At 34.4% G+C, this 17,631-nt stretch overlaps 4 protein-coding genes across 4 annotated transcripts; 2 read left to right on the plus strand and 2 right to left on the minus strand.

Moving 5' to 3' along the window:
• Window positions 1–1,664: 1,664 nt before the first annotated feature.
• On the plus strand, window positions 1,665–2,569 carry GCK72_011524 (uncharacterized protein; the record flags this gene model as incomplete). The annotated part of the gene is made up of 2 exons (XM_003103958.2): window positions 1,665–1,885; window positions 2,422–2,569. 2 exons carry the CDS (start codon window positions 1,665–1,667, stop codon window positions 2,567–2,569), a joined length of 369 nt encoding a protein of 122 aa, XP_003104006.2.
• Window positions 2,570–3,272: 703 nt separating this feature from the next.
• Window positions 3,273–4,645, minus strand: GCK72_011525 (uncharacterized protein; the record flags this gene model as incomplete). The annotated part of the gene is made up of 2 exons (XM_003103926.2): window positions 3,273–3,423; window positions 4,497–4,645. The coding sequence occupies 2 exons, from the start codon at window positions 4,643–4,645 to the stop codon at window positions 3,273–3,275; spliced, it is 300 nt and encodes a 99-aa protein (XP_003103974.2).
• Window positions 4,646–6,958: 2,313 nt separating this feature from the next.
• Window positions 6,959–8,318, minus strand: GCK72_011526 (uncharacterized protein; the record flags this gene model as incomplete). Its single annotated transcript, XM_053728514.1, has 2 exons — window positions 6,959–7,238; window positions 8,116–8,318. The coding sequence occupies 2 exons, from the start codon at window positions 8,316–8,318 to the stop codon at window positions 6,959–6,961; spliced, it is 483 nt and encodes a 160-aa protein (XP_053588091.1).
• Window positions 8,319–9,430: 1,112 nt separating this feature from the next.
• Window positions 9,431–16,472, plus strand: GCK72_011527 (uncharacterized protein; the record flags this gene model as incomplete). The annotated part of the gene is made up of 7 exons (XM_053728515.1): window positions 9,431–9,606; window positions 10,199–10,410; window positions 11,324–11,423; window positions 12,066–12,247; window positions 12,346–12,431; window positions 15,872–16,003; window positions 16,092–16,472. The coding sequence occupies 7 exons, from the start codon at window positions 9,431–9,433 to the stop codon at window positions 16,470–16,472; spliced, it is 1,269 nt and encodes a 422-aa protein (XP_053588092.1).
• Between the last annotated feature and the right edge of the window lie 1,159 nt (window positions 16,473–17,631).

Below are 17,631 nucleotides of genomic sequence, written 5' to 3' on the forward strand. Positions count from 1 at the left end.
TGAAAATTCTAGAAATACCAGATTCGCTTGAAAACCATATATTTCACTCAGTTTTGTTTGAAACATTAAAAAAAAACCATATTTTGAAAATCAGCACGTCAAGATCTTTCGAATAAATATAATTATGTCATACTTCTGAATATTCAGTTTTTCAAAAAAAAAAAATTTCAAACCTATTTTTGGACCAAATTTCAAAAAATTCAAATACAGCCATTATTATGTTTATTTGAAAGGTCTAAACAAACTAAATGTAAAAGTATAAACTTCATATACTTAGGCTCACAACTGACCGAGATATCGCTGATCTAAGAATATCAGATTTTCGAAATTCTGTCACTTTTTCAATTTTTACATTTTTTCAATTATTTTTTGAAGAAATGAAACATAATTTTTTTTTCTGATTCTAAAATTTCTGCAGGCTTGTTTTTCAGCATTTTCACTACATCTTCAATTGAAAATTTGCAAAAATTTATTCCAAAAGACAAAAAATCAATGAATTATCAAAAACTCCGTATTCCTCTGACTATTCACCACTTCCTCATTGATTCTTCTCTGCTGATTGTTCAGTGTCATTCGTTGTCCCTGATTTGACATGGTTGGACGGTTTGGGTCGAATTTTCTGTGAAAAAAAGATTAAAAATTAATAAAAAATCAATAAAATACTCACCTGGCAGCATTCACATGACAACTAAACAGAAATAATAGGAATATGAAAGAAAAAATTATTTTCATTTTTATTTTCGAAAAAAAAGAAGTTTTAGTCTGTTACTATTTGTTTTCTAAAGACACAAAGGAAATTGTGTAATGCTATTTTCTCTGATCGTCTGCGTCCTATCGATTATCGGTCAGAAGGTACGACCGGTTTTTCGTGTTTCTTACGAATAGAAACTTTGTGGGAATAAAAAAACGCGTGGTTTTTATTGAAAAATGCCAATAATCCATAAGGGTATGGTAGTTTTCATGGTGAGGAGGATACTGTAGTTGGAGTCAGCGACTCTAACCGCCTAAACAATTCAAAATTTTCAGAATATAGGAATGATTATAGTCAAATGAAAGCTGAAAACGCGCAGATTCTGAATATCTTGGTTTGAAGAGTTTATACGTAAAACTACCGTAACTCGTTAAATTTTGCTCTGAACTTTTTTCCAACTAAATTTTCAAATTCAGCACGTCAAGACCTTTCATATGAGTATAATCATAACCTATCTTGAAGCATTTTGATTTTCAGCCTACTGTATTCGCCTTTAAAGTCGTAACTTTTGAAAATATTTAAATATAGGCATTTTATACTTTTGAAAGCTGGTGACTCGCTGATTCTAAACATATGAATTTTATAAAGCTTGTGTTAATAATACCGGGGTTACGGTAGAAATCGTGTTCGAAAATTTTCGAAAATCTCTAATTCATCCCGTTTTTTTGAATTTCATTTTTATAGCTTTTTTTCATAAGTTCGTTTCAGGAAAAAAATTGCAGATTTTTGCTCCCAAAACATTCTTATCACTATTGTTTATCCGGTCTCTATTCTATTTTTTTTTGTTGAAAAATTCCTTCGAATTCCCTAAACAGTGCAAGACCACGTGTTGTAGTGAGTAGTAGTACATAGTTATCACACTGTATATAAGAGAACATTCACATATTAAAAAAATAGTTTTTTGATTGCAAAAATGAAAAAAATATTATTTTTCCTACTTCTACTATTCCTAAGTTCCTATGGATTCCCAATTGAAGAATCTGAAAATAAAAATTCTGGAAATCCCAAAAAATCTGAAATTTCCTATGCTACTGAAATTGTTGAAAACCCAGCGACAGACAAAATAACTGACATTTCTGGAAATCCAAAAGATGCAGAGGTTATTGATGGGAAGTACGGTGGAGGAAGTGAGAAGTGAGTTTCTAGCTTCGAAGGACGCGCCAAAGGTGCGCCAGCTAGTCAGAAATAGTTTTATGAGGAAGAAGAAGACATTCTACAAGTTTTTGTGTTTAAAATTTGGAAAAATATAAAAAATATAAAAAGTTATGGATTTTCGAAAAAATTCGAATTTTAAAATTTTTTCGATTTTCAAACTTTTTTTCAAAACCTCGTAACTTTTTTCATTTTCAACATTTTCTGTTGATTTTTGGCTGAAAATGTCCGAAATTTTACCAATTTTTGCTGAATTTATAGTTAACACTCTTTTTTCCCGGAAAACCCACATTGCTGCCGAAGAATTGAGTTGGTTACTGTATATGGGATATGGAAACGCGCCCAAGGTGCACCAGCTAGTCGGAATTATGTTTGTTGGAATGAAGAAGACAATTTGCATGTTTTCATGTAAAAATTTCAAAAAATATAGAAAATTAAAAAAGTTATGGATTTTCGAAAAAATTCGAAAAAAAAAATTTCAAAAAAAATTTTTTAATAGTATTTTTTTTAATTTTCAGAACATCTCGTGTCGCCCGTCAATATTACTACTATCCAAGTTACGGTTATGGATATGGCTATGGTTATGGATTCTACGGATCGTCCCGCTTGATTCGAATGTGTATGCGCTGGGTTTGGGGATGCTCGATTACGAATTACAGGGCATAATTACAAGATAATTACCTGTTTTAATTGGCTAAAAATAACATTATAATATCTTCCAAGTTTTTCAGTTAGAATCATTGGAAAAATGTTTAAAAAAATTAAAAAGTTACAGATTTTCGAAAAATTCGAAAAATCATGAGCACAATTTCTACCGTAACCCCGGTGTTATTGACACAAGCTTTATAAAAATTGTATTTTTAGGATCAGCAAGTCACCAGCTTTCAGGAAAGTATAATCATGACTATATTTGAACATTTTCAAAAATTACGACTCTAAAGGCGCATACAGTAGGCTGAAAATCAAAATGCTGCAAAACTAGGCACGATTATACTCATTTGAAAGGTGTTGACGTGCTGAGTTCAAAAATTAAGTTGAAAAACAGTACAGAGCAAATTTAACGAGTTACAGTAGTTTTGGTGAGCTCTGGATTTTCGAAAATCTGTAACTTTGTGAATTTTTGTTGGATTTTGATGGTTTTGGTGTCAAAACACGTGGAATTTTTGAAATTATCTGTGTAAATAATATCAGACAGCAGAAAACTAAATTCGAGCAATAATTACCGGGTTACGGTACTTTTAGTTTTCGAAAATTTTCGAAAATCTGTACCTTTGCAAATGTAGGCAATTTATCAGTATAAGACATGTTGATACAACAAAAATATTTTGAAAACACAATTTCACATTTCATATTATCATAATCAAAGGGCTTAACGTCCCCATCCATATCCACCGTATCCACCGTATCCTCCCCATCCACCGCCCCACGGACGACGCCATCCCCATGGGCGGCCCCATCCCATTCCATACGGACGGCCCCATCCCCAGCCGCCCCATCGTTTTGAGCGAGAGTGGTCGGGTCTGAAAGAAATTATGTTATTTCTTGCAAAAATCTTTCAGAAAAAGTGAAATTCGAAAATTTTCGAAAATCTTAAATTACAAAATCAACCGTAACCCATTCGGATGTAATCTGAGAATTTTGAATTTAATATTTTTAGAATCAGCACGTCAAGACCTTTCAAATGAGTATAATCATGGTCTATCTTGGAGCATTTTGATTTTTAGCCTACTGTATGCGCCTTTAAAGTTGCATTTTTTGAAAATTTTCAAAAATTTCCAAATATAGGCATGATTATACTCATTCAAACCGTCTTATCTTGCTGAATCTGAAAATATAAACTTCAGTGAGAATAGAGCACAATTTCATGAGATATGACTGTTTTTGTTGTGAAATTTTTTCGAAATTTTTCGAAGTTCTGTATCTTTTGGAATTTAGAGTGTTTTTTTTTGGTTTTTTTTAATAAAGTGCTTGATTTATGCTAAGCTACTGTTAAAAAGTAGTTTCAAACAGTATTAACAAAAAGTTATTATCGTACCTTTAAAGTCGTGGCGAGACCCAAAATCTTGAAATCACAAAACTTTAAAAAATTTTCCAAAGTATATCATGATTATACTCATTCGAAAGCTATTATTTTCATGATTCCGGAAATGTTAATTTTATTAATTTAGAGCAAAAATTAAAGCTAAAGGGAGTACGCGCCTTTAAAATTGTGGCGGGAACCAAAAAAATCAAAAAATTTTCAAAAAATCAGATTTGTCATGAGTATACTCATCTGAAAGCCCTTGAAACGGTGATTTCAAAAATATAATTATTCTTGAATTTGGCGCAAATTTGACCGAGTTACGGTAGTTTTAATGAGATTGGCTAGAGCGCAGAGATACCAGACACTCTGCTTCTCTCACCTCGAAATTCAAAATTTTCAGAATATAGGCTTGACTATACTTTTTTGAAAGCTCTCGGCGAGCTGAGTGTGAGAGTAGTGTTCGATTTTTAGAAAAATGCTGTTATTTCGGATTTTCAGATTTTTTCAGCCAAAAAAATTTTGGAATTTTTTTTTCAATTTTTTTGAAAATCACAAAGTATTCCAACTCACCCATCAACTTCCACCACACCATCCTTTTCCACACCAAACGGTCCGTGCTCCGGAGCCCACTCGCTTACAGTATGCTCTTTGCCACTAGGCGCCGAGAGTACGGTAGCCAGCAGCAACGCAAGACACCCGATAGCCAATAGAAGACGCATTTTTTGAAATTAAAAAACTTAATTGGGTAATTAGTGGATCCCGGCAAATTTATACTCGAGAAAACCAGATTTCGGAATCAAATTTTCGTATTTTTCGTATTTTTCGCCAAACACCGCCTCCCGACGCACGTGGATTACCCAGATCGACCGTTTTTAGGCCGAAATGACGTGATTTTTCGTCTTAAAAAACTAATTTTGCATAGTAGACCACTCATTGTTCGTCAAATTCAAATTTCGGTGGGATAGACATCGAGAAAATCGAAAAAGGACAGAAATCAGAACATTAAATTAGGCGTCTGCCGTGATATCGGCTGGGAGGGGAACTGGTTTTTTTTCGGTTGGTAGATCAAAACATGGGAACAGAGAAACACACATAATTAGACAAAATGATGATATGGGTTAGTGTAGTTTGGAGTGGTCAAAATTCGAAATAAAAAATTTTTCAAATAAAAAAAGCGATCATAGAAAACGCGGAAATGGTACGCCAGCTAGCTTGAATTTTTATAGGATTTCCAGAGAATTTATATATCTGCTAGAAAAATAGTTTTAAGAAAAAAAACAAAAAATAAAAAAGTTATGGATTTTTGAAAGTTTCGGAAAAAAAATTTGAAAAATCAGAAAAAAAAATTTCATCAAAAATACGCGCCGAAGGCACGCCAGGAAAATGAATAAATTGTTTTTTTTAAAAATTTTTTTAGTTCTAACGATTTTGCACATTTTAGGCTTTATAAGAAAATATCAAGAAATAAAAAAGTTGTGGATTTTCGAAATTTTTCGAAAATCTCAAAATTTTTCAATTTTTCAATTTTAATACTTTTATTGAATTCAGCACGTTAGGACGGTTCAAAAAAGTATAATCATGACAATATTTAAAGCAAGTTGGGTCCCGACGCGAAAACTACAGTAACCCAGACCATTTTCGTGCCAAGACCTAATTTTCGACAAACCTAGGCATGATTATACTTTTTTGAATCGTCAAAACGTGCTGAATTCAATAAAAGTACTGAAATTGAAAACGGAGTCTAATTGACTGAAATTTTTTCAAAACGAAATTTTCGAAATTTTTCGAAAATCCATAACTTTTTTATTTTTCAATATTTTTTCATGATTGTTAGCTTAAAACATGCATAATTGTTTTAACTCGTCTAAAAAATTATATTATTTGTCTGGCGCACCTTTGCCGCGTTTTTCGTTGTTCAAGAGTTACAAATCAATTTGGGATGTGAAAATGTTTATTCAAAGGTTTTTTTCTTGATATAACAAAATTTTCGGAATTTTTATTTTTTCTGGTCTGACTGGCGCACCTTTGACGCGTTTTCGCCCAACGACACGCCAGCCATGTACTATCAAAGAAACCAGTCGCCAAAACCAGTGATAACAATGAAATGGTTCCACTTTTAAAGGCGCATTGTCCTCGCAGCGTATATATACAGAAAATTCGAGAAATTCTAGAAAAAGTAGATCAAAATGAATTTCGCTACAGTACTCCTGTTCTTACTCACTATTTTGGGAATGGTCGTGGCACAAGTGGAATACGGAGAGATTCAGTATCAGTGAGTGTTTTTTTTTTGATAATTATAATTTAATTATATAATTATATAAAATAAAAAACTCCAGCCGAGTCGCGAAACGACAATTCAACTTTGGCCGGTGGGGACGCCAGATGGGACAACGTGGAGAGAATTATGGAAGAGGATGGGGACAGCAGTGGTGATACGACAAAAAAAATATTCTGAAATTTTGGAAAATTTTATTAGTTTAAGAAAAAACGCCTTTTTGAATAAACATTTTTACATCAAAATTGCTTTATAACTCCTGAAAATCAAAAAACGCGCCAAAGGTGCGCCAGACACTTGATATATTTTTTTAAAGACAAGTTAAAACGATTCTGCGTATTTTAAACTAACATTCATGGAAACATATTGAAAAATAAAAAAGTTGGAGATTTTCGAAAATTTTCGAAAATTTCGAAAATCTGAAAATGCTCAATTTCAGTCTATTGGACTCTGTTTTTGTTATCATTTAGTTTTTCGAACTCACCTCGTTGCACCGGTTCAGAAAAGTATAATCATGCCTAGGTTTGGAGAAAATTGGGTCTCGACGCGAAAGTGGTCTGGGTTACGGTAGTTTTCGTGGTGGGACCCATCTTGCTTCAAACCTTGCCATGATTATACTTTTCTGAACCGTCAAGACGTGCTGAGTCCAGTAATGCAAGTTTTATCGAATTTTATATTAGTAGGAAAAAATTGCAGCAGATTGAAAAATTCTCAAAAATTAATTCTCAAATTATTTTTTTGAATTTTGAAAAAAACTTTATTTCGCTTTATAATAACCATAATTATAACATCCATAGTAATAATTATAACAATTTGAATATCCATAGTTACCATAGTAGCTACCGTAGTAACTCGGACTATAGTACGAATAATAATAACTCGGACTGTAATACGAATAGTATCGACGTCTTCCCCATCCGCCCCATCCACCGTAGTATCCACGTCTACCGTAATACCCGCGGCCGCCAAAATAACTTCGGCCACCGTAACCGCCACGAGACCGGAACCCGTAGGAGCGACGGGCGGTGCGAATGCTTCTGGAATATGCAAAATGAAGATTAATTATTTTAATTTTTAACCAAAATACTAAAATTTTTAAATAATAAAAAAGAGAAAAAGAGAAAGTTGCAGAAATTCGAAAAAAATTTGACTTTTTTTTTTTTTGAAATCTGTCATATGTCATTCGGATATCAACGAAATCAAGTTTTATTGATATTTTCTTGTTTAGAATGTTCCCAGCTTTCAGAAAAGTATAATCATGCCTATATTCTAAAAAAATCCAATATTAACTACCCGATGCACCTTTAAACTACAGTAATTCTATGAAACCGTATCAATACTGAGTTTTAACTGTTATTCATAAATAGTTCATATTATGGTTTAAAAAATGTAATATAATTTTCGCCGGAATAACTGGAATTCATTGTTTTCCAGATTTTCAAAACAAATCGAAAAAGTTGAATTTCAACTCCGAAAAATGTACAGTATCTCCACGCATTCTGGGCCGATTCTCATGAAACTTATATTTTTAAATTCAGCGTGTCAAGACCTTTCATATGAGTATAATCATGACTATATTTTGAAAATTTTTCACTTTTTCAAAAATTAGACCACCATGTGTCTAAAAATTAAAGTTCTCCAAACCATGTCATGATTATACTTTTCTGAAAGCTCTCGTCACCGCAAACTCAAAAATTATAATTTTATCAAATTTCGCGCGAAACTGACTATGTTACAGTAACTTTTGTAAACACAAATTTTTCGAAAATTTTCGAAAATCCCTAACTTTTTTTATTTTCAACATTTTTCCACAATTTTACCACCAAAAAATGTAGAATCTTTTTTTCTTCCTTCTAAAAATATTTCCGACCCGCTGGCGCACCTCTGGCGCGTCTACCACCTCTCCCAACTCACGTCTCATTCGCACTGTAATTCCCATCAATAACCTCGACGTTTTCCGGATTTCCAATAATTTCAGTTATATTGTCTGTCAGCGAGTTTTCGACAATTTCCACGGCATACTTGGTAGAATTTTCAGATTTTTTTGGGATTTTCGGTTTTTCAGAGACTTCAATGGTCAAACCGAATAAAAATGGGAAAATGAGCAAAAAATTCATTTTCCAGAAATCAAAAACAGTGTCAAATTAACTAATCTTTATATATGTTGTGTTCCCTTACTACAAATCACTATGAGACCAGTTTTTGGTCGGCGGTCTGAAATTTGGTCGACCACTTGTTTGACAAGTTGGAACAAAAGAATAGGATGGTCTGGTGATAAACATGAGTAAATAAATAAGGAAATTTTTTAAAAAAAACATTTTTAGGAGGAAGTAGGTGCAAAAAGTTAGTCGAATTGAATTAGGAGAGACTAAGAGTTGATAAATGCGTCAAAGGTGCGCCAGACTGGTATAATTATTTCCAATTTTGATCAAATGATAAGATTAGTGTTAATATAATAAAATTTATTGAAATATTTATTCATTTGGTAAAAAAAACTCTTCTATTCTAAAAATTTCAGACTCAATGTTTCTCTAAACTCCATTTAAACTATATTTTCAAAATTACTCCAAACTATTTTTTTTCGAAGAAATTTAGAAAATTCTCGAATTTCAGAGTTCATCTGAAACTGTCATTAGTCATCCAATCTCGCTCTAATCTCAATTTGAACTATATTTTTCAATTCAGCACGTCAAGACAATTCGAATGAGTATAATCGTGCCATACTTTTGAAAATTTAGATTTCAGACCTATTTTTGGACCAATTTTCGAAAAATATCGAAATTTTAAAAATAGGCATGATTTTTTTGTATTTTAAATTTGTTTAAACTAAATCTAATCGAATTACAACTAAATTTGGGAGTTTTTGCGTTTCGAAAATTTTTGAAAATTTTCGAAAATCCATAACACGCCTTTCTACACCAAACATTGGTATTTCCTTATGTTTACCAGTCAAATATAGTTCAAATTCTTTTAAATTTTAAGATTTTTTCGAAATTTCTAAAACCGCACATGCGCCATCCGAATTCCTTAAACATGGTGTACGAGAGATCAAACTTTGGACAAAAACAAAAAAAAGTGGGGAAAACCGGAACGAGTAGTAGTAAGAGTAGTAGTAATCAGACATGTATATAAGGATTATCAACAACATTTTTTATTTTTTGAAAAAAAATTCAATTATTTTTTGAAAATGAAAAAAATATTGGTACTCTTGCTATTGTTAATACCCATTATGTACGGGTTGCCTGCTGGAAAATCTGAAAACTCTGGAATCCCCAAAAATTCTGAAAATTCTACCAAGTATGCCGTGGAAATTGTTGAAAACTCGCTGACAGACAATATAACTGAAATTATTGGAAATCCGGAAGACGTCGAGGTTATTGATGGGAATTACAGTGGGAATGAGACGTGAGTTGGTAGAGGTGGTAGACGCGTCAGAGGTGCGCCAGCGGGTTGAAATTATTTTTAGAAAGAAGAAAAAAGATTCTACATTTTTCGGTGCAAAAATTGTGAAAAAATGTTGAAAATAAAGAAAGTTAGGGATTTTCGAAAATTTTCGAAAATCTGGATTTTCAGATATTACATGTCGTTGTAATTTAGTCGGTTTTGCTCTGAACTTGATGAAAATTAAATTTTTGAGTTTGCGGTGACAAGAGCTTTCAGAAAAGTATAATCATGACTTGGTTTGGAGAACTTTAATTTTTGGACACACGGTGGTCCAATTTTCGAAAAATTCGAAAAGTTTCAAAATATAGGCATGATTATACTCATTTGAAAGGTCTTGACGCGCTGAATTCGAAAATATAAATTTCATGACGTTGGAACATGAATGCGCTGAGATACTGTACATTTTTCCGATTTGAAATTTTAAAATGTTCGAATTATTTCGAAATTCTGTAACTTGGCTCATTTTCAGTATATCCAACTGATTTTTAGCTTAAGATGCTCAAAAATTCTTCATCTTTCATATAAACATAAAATAAACCCATTTCAATTCCAGAAAACCGCGTACCGCCCGTAAATACAGTGGTGGTCACAGTCACCATCACAGCTACTCCGGAAGTCACCATCACTACGGTGGGTACGGTATTCATCACTACGGCGGTTACGGTATTCATCATCTACACCATCACTACTACTCCTCCTACAGTCCAAGTTATTATTATTCATACTATAGTCCAAGTTACTACGGTAGCTACTACTATGGATACGGTAATTATGGATACAGTAATTACTATGGGAATAATAATTATAATTGCAATAATTACTATTATGGATGTTATAATTATAATTATAATAGTTATTATTCGAAAGCTAAATAAATCATAAATTTTTTTCTGAAATTTTTTCCAGAATTTTTCAAATTGCTGTATCTTTTTTCTACTGTGTTCAAACTTCATGAAATTACTATTTTTGAACTCAGCACGCCAAGACGGTTCAGAAAAGTATAGTCATGCCTATGTTTGCAGAAAATTGGGTCCCACCACGAAAACTACCGTAACCCAGACCGCTTTCGCGCCAAGACCCAATTTTTTTCAAACCTAGGCATGATTATACTTTTTTGAAAGCTCTCAACAAGCTGAGTATGAAAGTAGTAATAGTTTTTCAGAAAAGTTCTAAAATTTCAGATTTTCTGATTTTCAGCCAAATTTTTTTTTACAAATTTTCGAAATTCTGTAACTTTTCGAATTTTTTGCAATAAGCCTAAGCACTCTTAGAACAACTTAACTTCCCTCAAAAGTGATTTCCCCCGCTGTCGCGCCTTTGGCGCACCCGCCAACTCCATAATTACCTAGGTGCTAGTGGATAAAACACAACAAATAAGACATCTTGCCAAATAAATCGGTAAGTGCCATCCATTCTCACTGTCACATGGTATCCACTTAAGCCATATGTCATAAAATTCCCAGAAACCAAAAAAAATTTTTTTAGGCCAAAAATTGTTCCCAGGGGCCCGGTGCCCTCTGGGAAGATGCATTAGAGGTGAGAATGTTGTTGGAACCGCCCATTATTAATACCAATGGATAATACATAATTAGGACACATGGTTAGTCATTTGTAATTTTTTTTGTGCGCGCGAAAAAAATTTTTTTTGGCCCAAAATTTTTTTTTAATTTTTCAACAGAAAATTCTCGAATGACGATACACGTTGCACTACTCGATAAGGCGTTATGGAGGGAGTTCGATGCGCAGTGCAATGAGATGATTATTACAAAGATTGGAAGGTTGGTTGGAGTTATTTTTAGGAATAAAAATTTTCAGAAAAAAATTTCCAAAAAAAATTTTTTTTGAAAATTTTTTGTTGCTGAAATTTTCAGTCTTTATAGGTTAAATCTTGCTGAAAACATGACATTTTTGAGTTCTACGCGTTGAGAGCTTTCAAAAAAGTATAATCATGGCCTATTTTGCACCGTTTCGAGTTGTGACCTACTCTATGCGCCTTTAAAGTCTAAACACCGTTTTTTCTACCGTAATCCAGTCAGAATTGCATGGATACCTAAAATTGTGTGATATTTGAACTCAGCGCAACAAGGGCTTTCAGAAAAGTATAATCATGCCACGGTTCTGAAAATTTTGAATTTTGACCTCGGGGGACCCAAAATTATCAACATTTACAAAAATTTCAGAATATAGGCATGATTATATTTTTCTGAAAGCTGAGAACATGCTGATTTTGATAATCAAATTTTTATAAAATTCGGACCACAAATTACCTAGTTATGGCAATTTGAAAATTTCGAAAAATAAAATTTTTTCGAAAATTTTCGAAAATCCATAACTTTTTTATTTTTCAATTTTTTAACATTATTCAATCTGTAAAACACTTACAACCCCATTTTCTACCCATAAAAAACAAAAAATTCCAGAAATCTCTTCCCAATTCTCGAGGTCTCCTTCAAAGGTCTCAACGAGCACCTCCACTACCGTATCGGTGTGACGATGGAGCCTACAGTAATCCAAAAACTGAAATTCACGGGCGGTCGATGGGAGAAGTTGGACGTGATGGAGGATATGGTGCAGTCGAACGAGGTGTTCTATGTCAAAAGTGGTACGACTTTTTTTTTCGATTTTTTTATGCAGTCCGCGGGGGAGTACTGTACAGTACCCCTCTGGGTCCTACAGTAACCCAAAAAATCTAAATTTCAGGTCGCGAACTTCTCCAGCGAGGTCTTAAACTCGAAAAACTGAAACTGACCAATTCGAAGGACGCCCTGCAGAAAAGTGATCAAATGGTGAGGCTGGCGTGACGTTGGCGCGTTTTTGAAATTTTTAGAAAAATACAATTTTTGGGATTTGGGTTTTGATTTGGCTTAACCCTATTTTTTATTGGTGACTTCTACACAAAAACGGAAATTTTCGACTGTCTGGCGCACCTTGGACGCGTTTGTGAAAAAATGGTGCTTCTGATCAGTTTTTGGGGGTTTTTGGTGGGTTTTTAATTAGGAAATTATGGTTTTTTACATAATTTAACCACGGATGCATTTTGCTATGTTTTACGCAGCGATTCCCACCCAAAAACTGCCTCTTTTAGTGTGGCTGGAGCACCTTTGACGCGTTTTTGGAAAAATGGTGCACCCGATCAGTTTTTATGCGGATTTTGACAGGTTTTTTATTGAGAAAATTAGATTTTTTGCAGAATTTAAATCTAGACGCATTTTCGTACGTTTTAACCAGCGAATTCCAATAAAAAATTGCACTTTCGTGCTGTCTGGCGCACCTGTGACGCGTTTTTTGGGAAAGTGATGCATGTGCTCAATTTTTGACGGTTTTCGACACGTTTTTATTAGAAATACGCGAATTTTTACATAATTTAACCCCGGATGCATTTTTCTGTGTTTTACGCAGCGACTTCCACCCATAAACTGCCTCTTTTAGTGTGGCTGGCGCACCTTTGACGCATTTTTGAAAAAATGGTGCATCTGATCAATTTTTGGGAGTTTTTGACACGTTTTTATTAGGAATACGCGAATTTTTACATAATATAACCCCGGATGCATTTTGCTGTGTTTTACGCAGCGATTTCCGGTCAAAAATCACATTTTCATGTAGACTGGCGCGCCTTGGGCGCGTTTTTGGGAAAATGGTGCATCTGATCAATTTTTGGGGGTTTTTGGCGGGTTTTCTTCGTTGGAAATTGGAATATTTTGAATTTTCAAGCTTAGGCACATTTTTGGCCTGTTTTCCCAAAGATTTCCACCCAAAAACAGCAATTCTAGAAAATCTGGCGCACCTTTGACGCGTTTTTTGGAAAAATGGTGCATCTGATCAATTTTTGGAGGTTTTTGACGGTTATTTATTGTTGGAAATTGAGATTTTTTCATTTTTTGAGTCCAAGCACATTTTTAACCGTTTTAACCACCGATTTCAGCTCAAAAACGGCGATTTCATACAATCTGGCGCACCTGTGGCGCGTTTTTTGGAAAAATGGTGCATTTTATCAATTTTTGACGGTTTTTGGCGGTTTTCTTGTTTGGAAATTGAGAATTTTTCAAATTTTGAGCTTAGACACCATTTTTAACCGTTTTTCTTCAGTGAATTCCGCGTAAAATAGCAATTTTAGATAATCTGGAGCACCTTTGGCGCGTTTTTCTGGTTTTCAACGAATTGGCTTATATTTAGTGCGTTTTCCACCGATTTTTTTGCTTTTTTTTTTTGCGAAAAATGCTATTTTCACCATCTGACTCATTTTTTTGACATACTAGACTATGTTCTTCGGTTTCCATTGTTCCATTAACACCTGATACACTATTAGCACTATAATTACATATGACTCTACAATTTTTTTGTTTTTTGGTGTTATTTACCGACTTTCAAGGGGATAATTGGTTTCGCACTCTTTTTGAGACAAAAAATCGGGAAATTGGGAAAAAATAGGTCTGAGGGGTCTAGAAACTCAAATTTTCAAGAACTGGCGCGCCTTGGACGCGTGTTTTGAGGGATATCGGGTATTAGGTGACTTATTGGTGATATATCAAATATTTAGGATTTGGAGGTCAGTCTGGGTGTCATAGTTGACAAATTCGACTCCTGAAATCCCTTTGTTTGGGGGATAATTGATGAATGGAGGGGGTAAACAAGGGGTGAGAGGGGGGACACCACCTGCCCTAATTTTTGGACGGGTTTTCGGGAAGATATGTCTTGGGTGGGGTAGAGAACTCATATAAATGCATAATTAAGGGAGTTGTAAGAAAAAAATTTGAAAAAAAATTTTTTTTTGAAAATTTTTTTCAGAATTTTTTTCATAATTTTTTTGACGACTGAAAATCTTGATTTTTTATCATTATAGTCTTACTCAGCTCATTCTCAGCTTTCAGAAAAGTATAATCAAGCCTATATTCTGAAAATTTTGAATTTTGGGGGTTAGAGACGCAGAGTGTCTGGTATCTCTGCACTCTAGCCTCCTGATGGAAACTACCGTAACTCGATCGGATTTGCACCAATTTTGTTGAAACTAACATTTTTGAATTCAGGGAGACGAGAGCTTTCGAATGAGTATAATCATGCCGGGGTTTGGAAAAATTTGGGTCTCGCAGCGAAAACTACAGTACCCCACTGGATTACTGTAACTTTAAGATTTATGCAACTTTTCTATTTTTTGGAGTTATTTGGTTAAAATGGTACAAAAATCAGATGAAAATCTCAAAAATCCAAAAAGTTATGGATTTTCGAAAATTTTCGAAATTCAAAAATCACAAAGACTACAGTAACCCGATGAGTTTTGCTGCAAACTGAAAATAGGTTAGATTTTTGAATTCGTCTCAACAAGACGGTTCAAAAGAGTATAATCATGACATGGTTTTGAGAATTTCAATTTTTTTGATCTACGGAAGTCCGTTTTTCGAAATTTTCGAAAATTTTCAAACCCAGTCATGATTATACTCATTCGAAGCGTTTTGTTCTCCTGAATCTAAATATATTATTTTCAAATGATTTTGAAAGAATCTGACCAGTTTACGGTAGTTATAGTGGAGAGGTTAGAGCGCAGAGATACCAGACACTCTGCGTCTCTAACCACGAAATTTCAAATTTTTAGAATATAGGCATGATTATACTTTTCTAAAAGCTCTTGACAAGCTGAGTATGACACTGGCATTAGATTTTTCGAAAAATGAACAAATTTCCAGACTTGTCAAAAATCGGGCCGGCCCGGGCCGGGCCTCGGGCCGGGCCGGGCCGGGCCGAGATTTTTCTTGAGTTTGGCCCGGCGGGCCGGGCCGGGCCGGGCCGGGCCAAAATTTTTCCTGATTTCAAAAAATGGGAACCCGTTTTTACCAATTTTTATTTGAAATTTTTCGAAAAAAAAGAGTAAAAATGCTTAAATTATCATACATATTCACATTTTTCCTAAAATTTCCAAAAAAAAATCGAAAACTCAACATGTTTCAAAAGAGCCTGGCCGGGCCGGGCCGGGCCGGGCCGAGATTTTTCCTGTCTTTGGCCCGCCGGGCCGGGCCGGGCCGGGCCGGGCCAAAAATTTTCCTGATTTTGGCCCGGCCCGGCCCGGCCCGGCCCGGCCCGTGACAAGTCTGCAAATTTCAGATTTTCAGCCAAAAAAAAATTCGAACAAAAATTTTTTTCTCGAATTTTTGAAAAAATCTTTTTTTTTTTATTTTCCGGCTACAATTACATATGATATCAAATTTTGCAGTTTTGAGATTCTAATTTCTTCCAGATCCGCGTCCAATCAATGCGTCAATACGTGCCGGTGCTCAACATCTACGAGGCCACGCCCACTGGCGCTACAGTACACGTCGGCCGGTTTCCGTTTGTGGAGGCGAAGTTTATTGCGGTTACAGCGTATCAGGTACGTCTTGGTTACTGTAATTTTGAAGAAAAAAATTTCAGAAAAAATTTTTTTTTTCGAAATTTTTTTTTCAAAATTTTTTTTTCAGAGCGAACAAGTAAAATGTCTGAAAGTGCAGAAGAACAAGTTTGCTCAAGGCTTCCGAGAGAGTGTCAAGGCTCCGCCCACTTCCACAAAACGCCCACACTCTACAGTATCCGCAAACTCGTCGCCCGACTCGACGCTCTCCGATGGCTCGGAAATTTCTGTGAAAAAGGGGCGGAGCGAAGTGTACCAAGCTCCGCCCACACCGACTGCCAATCAATACTATCAATTCCAGACGGTGCAGAACTTTCAGCCAAGTTTTCAGCAAAATTTTGGACATCATCATGGATTCGACACCGCGGCGGGGTACTGGAACCCGCCACCACTACAGTATGACTTCACTATGGGACACAGTAATATGTATGGGTATCAGTGGAATGCATAAGATATAAGTATTTTGGATTTGTTTTTGGTTTTTAAGTGAATAAAGTTATTTTTTGAAAAAAAATTTTTTTTTTGAAAATTTAAATTTTTTTTAAATTTGAAATTTTTCTGAAAATGATATCATTTTATTCATCACACATTCTCTACTATAGTCCAAACAATTTCCTCTAAAAACCACTCGAAAATCTCAAAAATTCACAAAGTTACAAATTTTCGAAAATTTTCGAAAGTCAACAATCTGAAAATCTACAGTAACCCGCAGAATTTTACTCCAATCACACAAATTGTTGGATTTTCAGATTCAGCTCCTCAAGACCTTTCAAATGAGTATAATCATGCCTATATTCCGAAAAATTCAGTTTTTGACCACTAAAATCGTGGTGGGACCCGAAATTTGGCCTGAAATTCAAAATTTTCAGAATATAGGCATGATTATACTTTTTTGAAAGCTTTTGACAAGCTGAGTATGATACCAGTGACAACTTTCTACAAAAATCTAAAATTTCAGATCAAATTTTCAGCAAAATTTATTTTTTCGAAATTTTGTAACTTTTTGAATTTTTATGTTTGTTTAAAATTGTAAACCTAACCACGTCTGAACTACTATAATTTTATAAAACATTTCAGAAAACCGATTTTCAGTGTGAGAGCTGGTAAGCTGGGGCGCTTTTAGCGCGTATTTTTGAAAAGTGACAGAAATCGATGGGAATTGGAAGTTACGGCTGAAATTAGATGAAATACCGATTCGGACGGCTGAAAACACAATTTTTGAGCCAAAAATGACTTTCAAACTCAAATTAACATTGAGAGACTGTGCGCGTTTGGCGCGTTTTACTAAAGGTGCCAAAATCTGAAGAAAATTGTTTTTAGATGAAAATTTGTAAAAATTCACATGGAATCTATCAAAAATTGTGGTTTTTGGCAATTTTTTTCAAATGTGTGCGTTGCGTACAATGCACTTGACTTGACGCGCGATTCGGATTTTATATTTTCTGCACTGTGGGTACTGTAATTCAGCCATTGCTTGAAATCTGCTGAATTCTGAAAAATTCAGAATTGATTGAAAGAAGCTTATAAAAAATCATAAAAGTTAAGATCATATTAAATTCTTTTTTTTTCTGAAAAAGAAGAGAAAATACATGTGACAAGGAGAATAAGAG

The sequence above is a fragment of the Caenorhabditis remanei genome, chromosome III (genome assembly GCF_010183535.1).
Source record: "Caenorhabditis remanei strain PX506 chromosome III, whole genome shotgun sequence".
NCBI classification, from domain to species: Eukaryota; Metazoa; Nematoda; class Chromadorea; order Rhabditida; family Rhabditidae; genus Caenorhabditis; species Caenorhabditis remanei.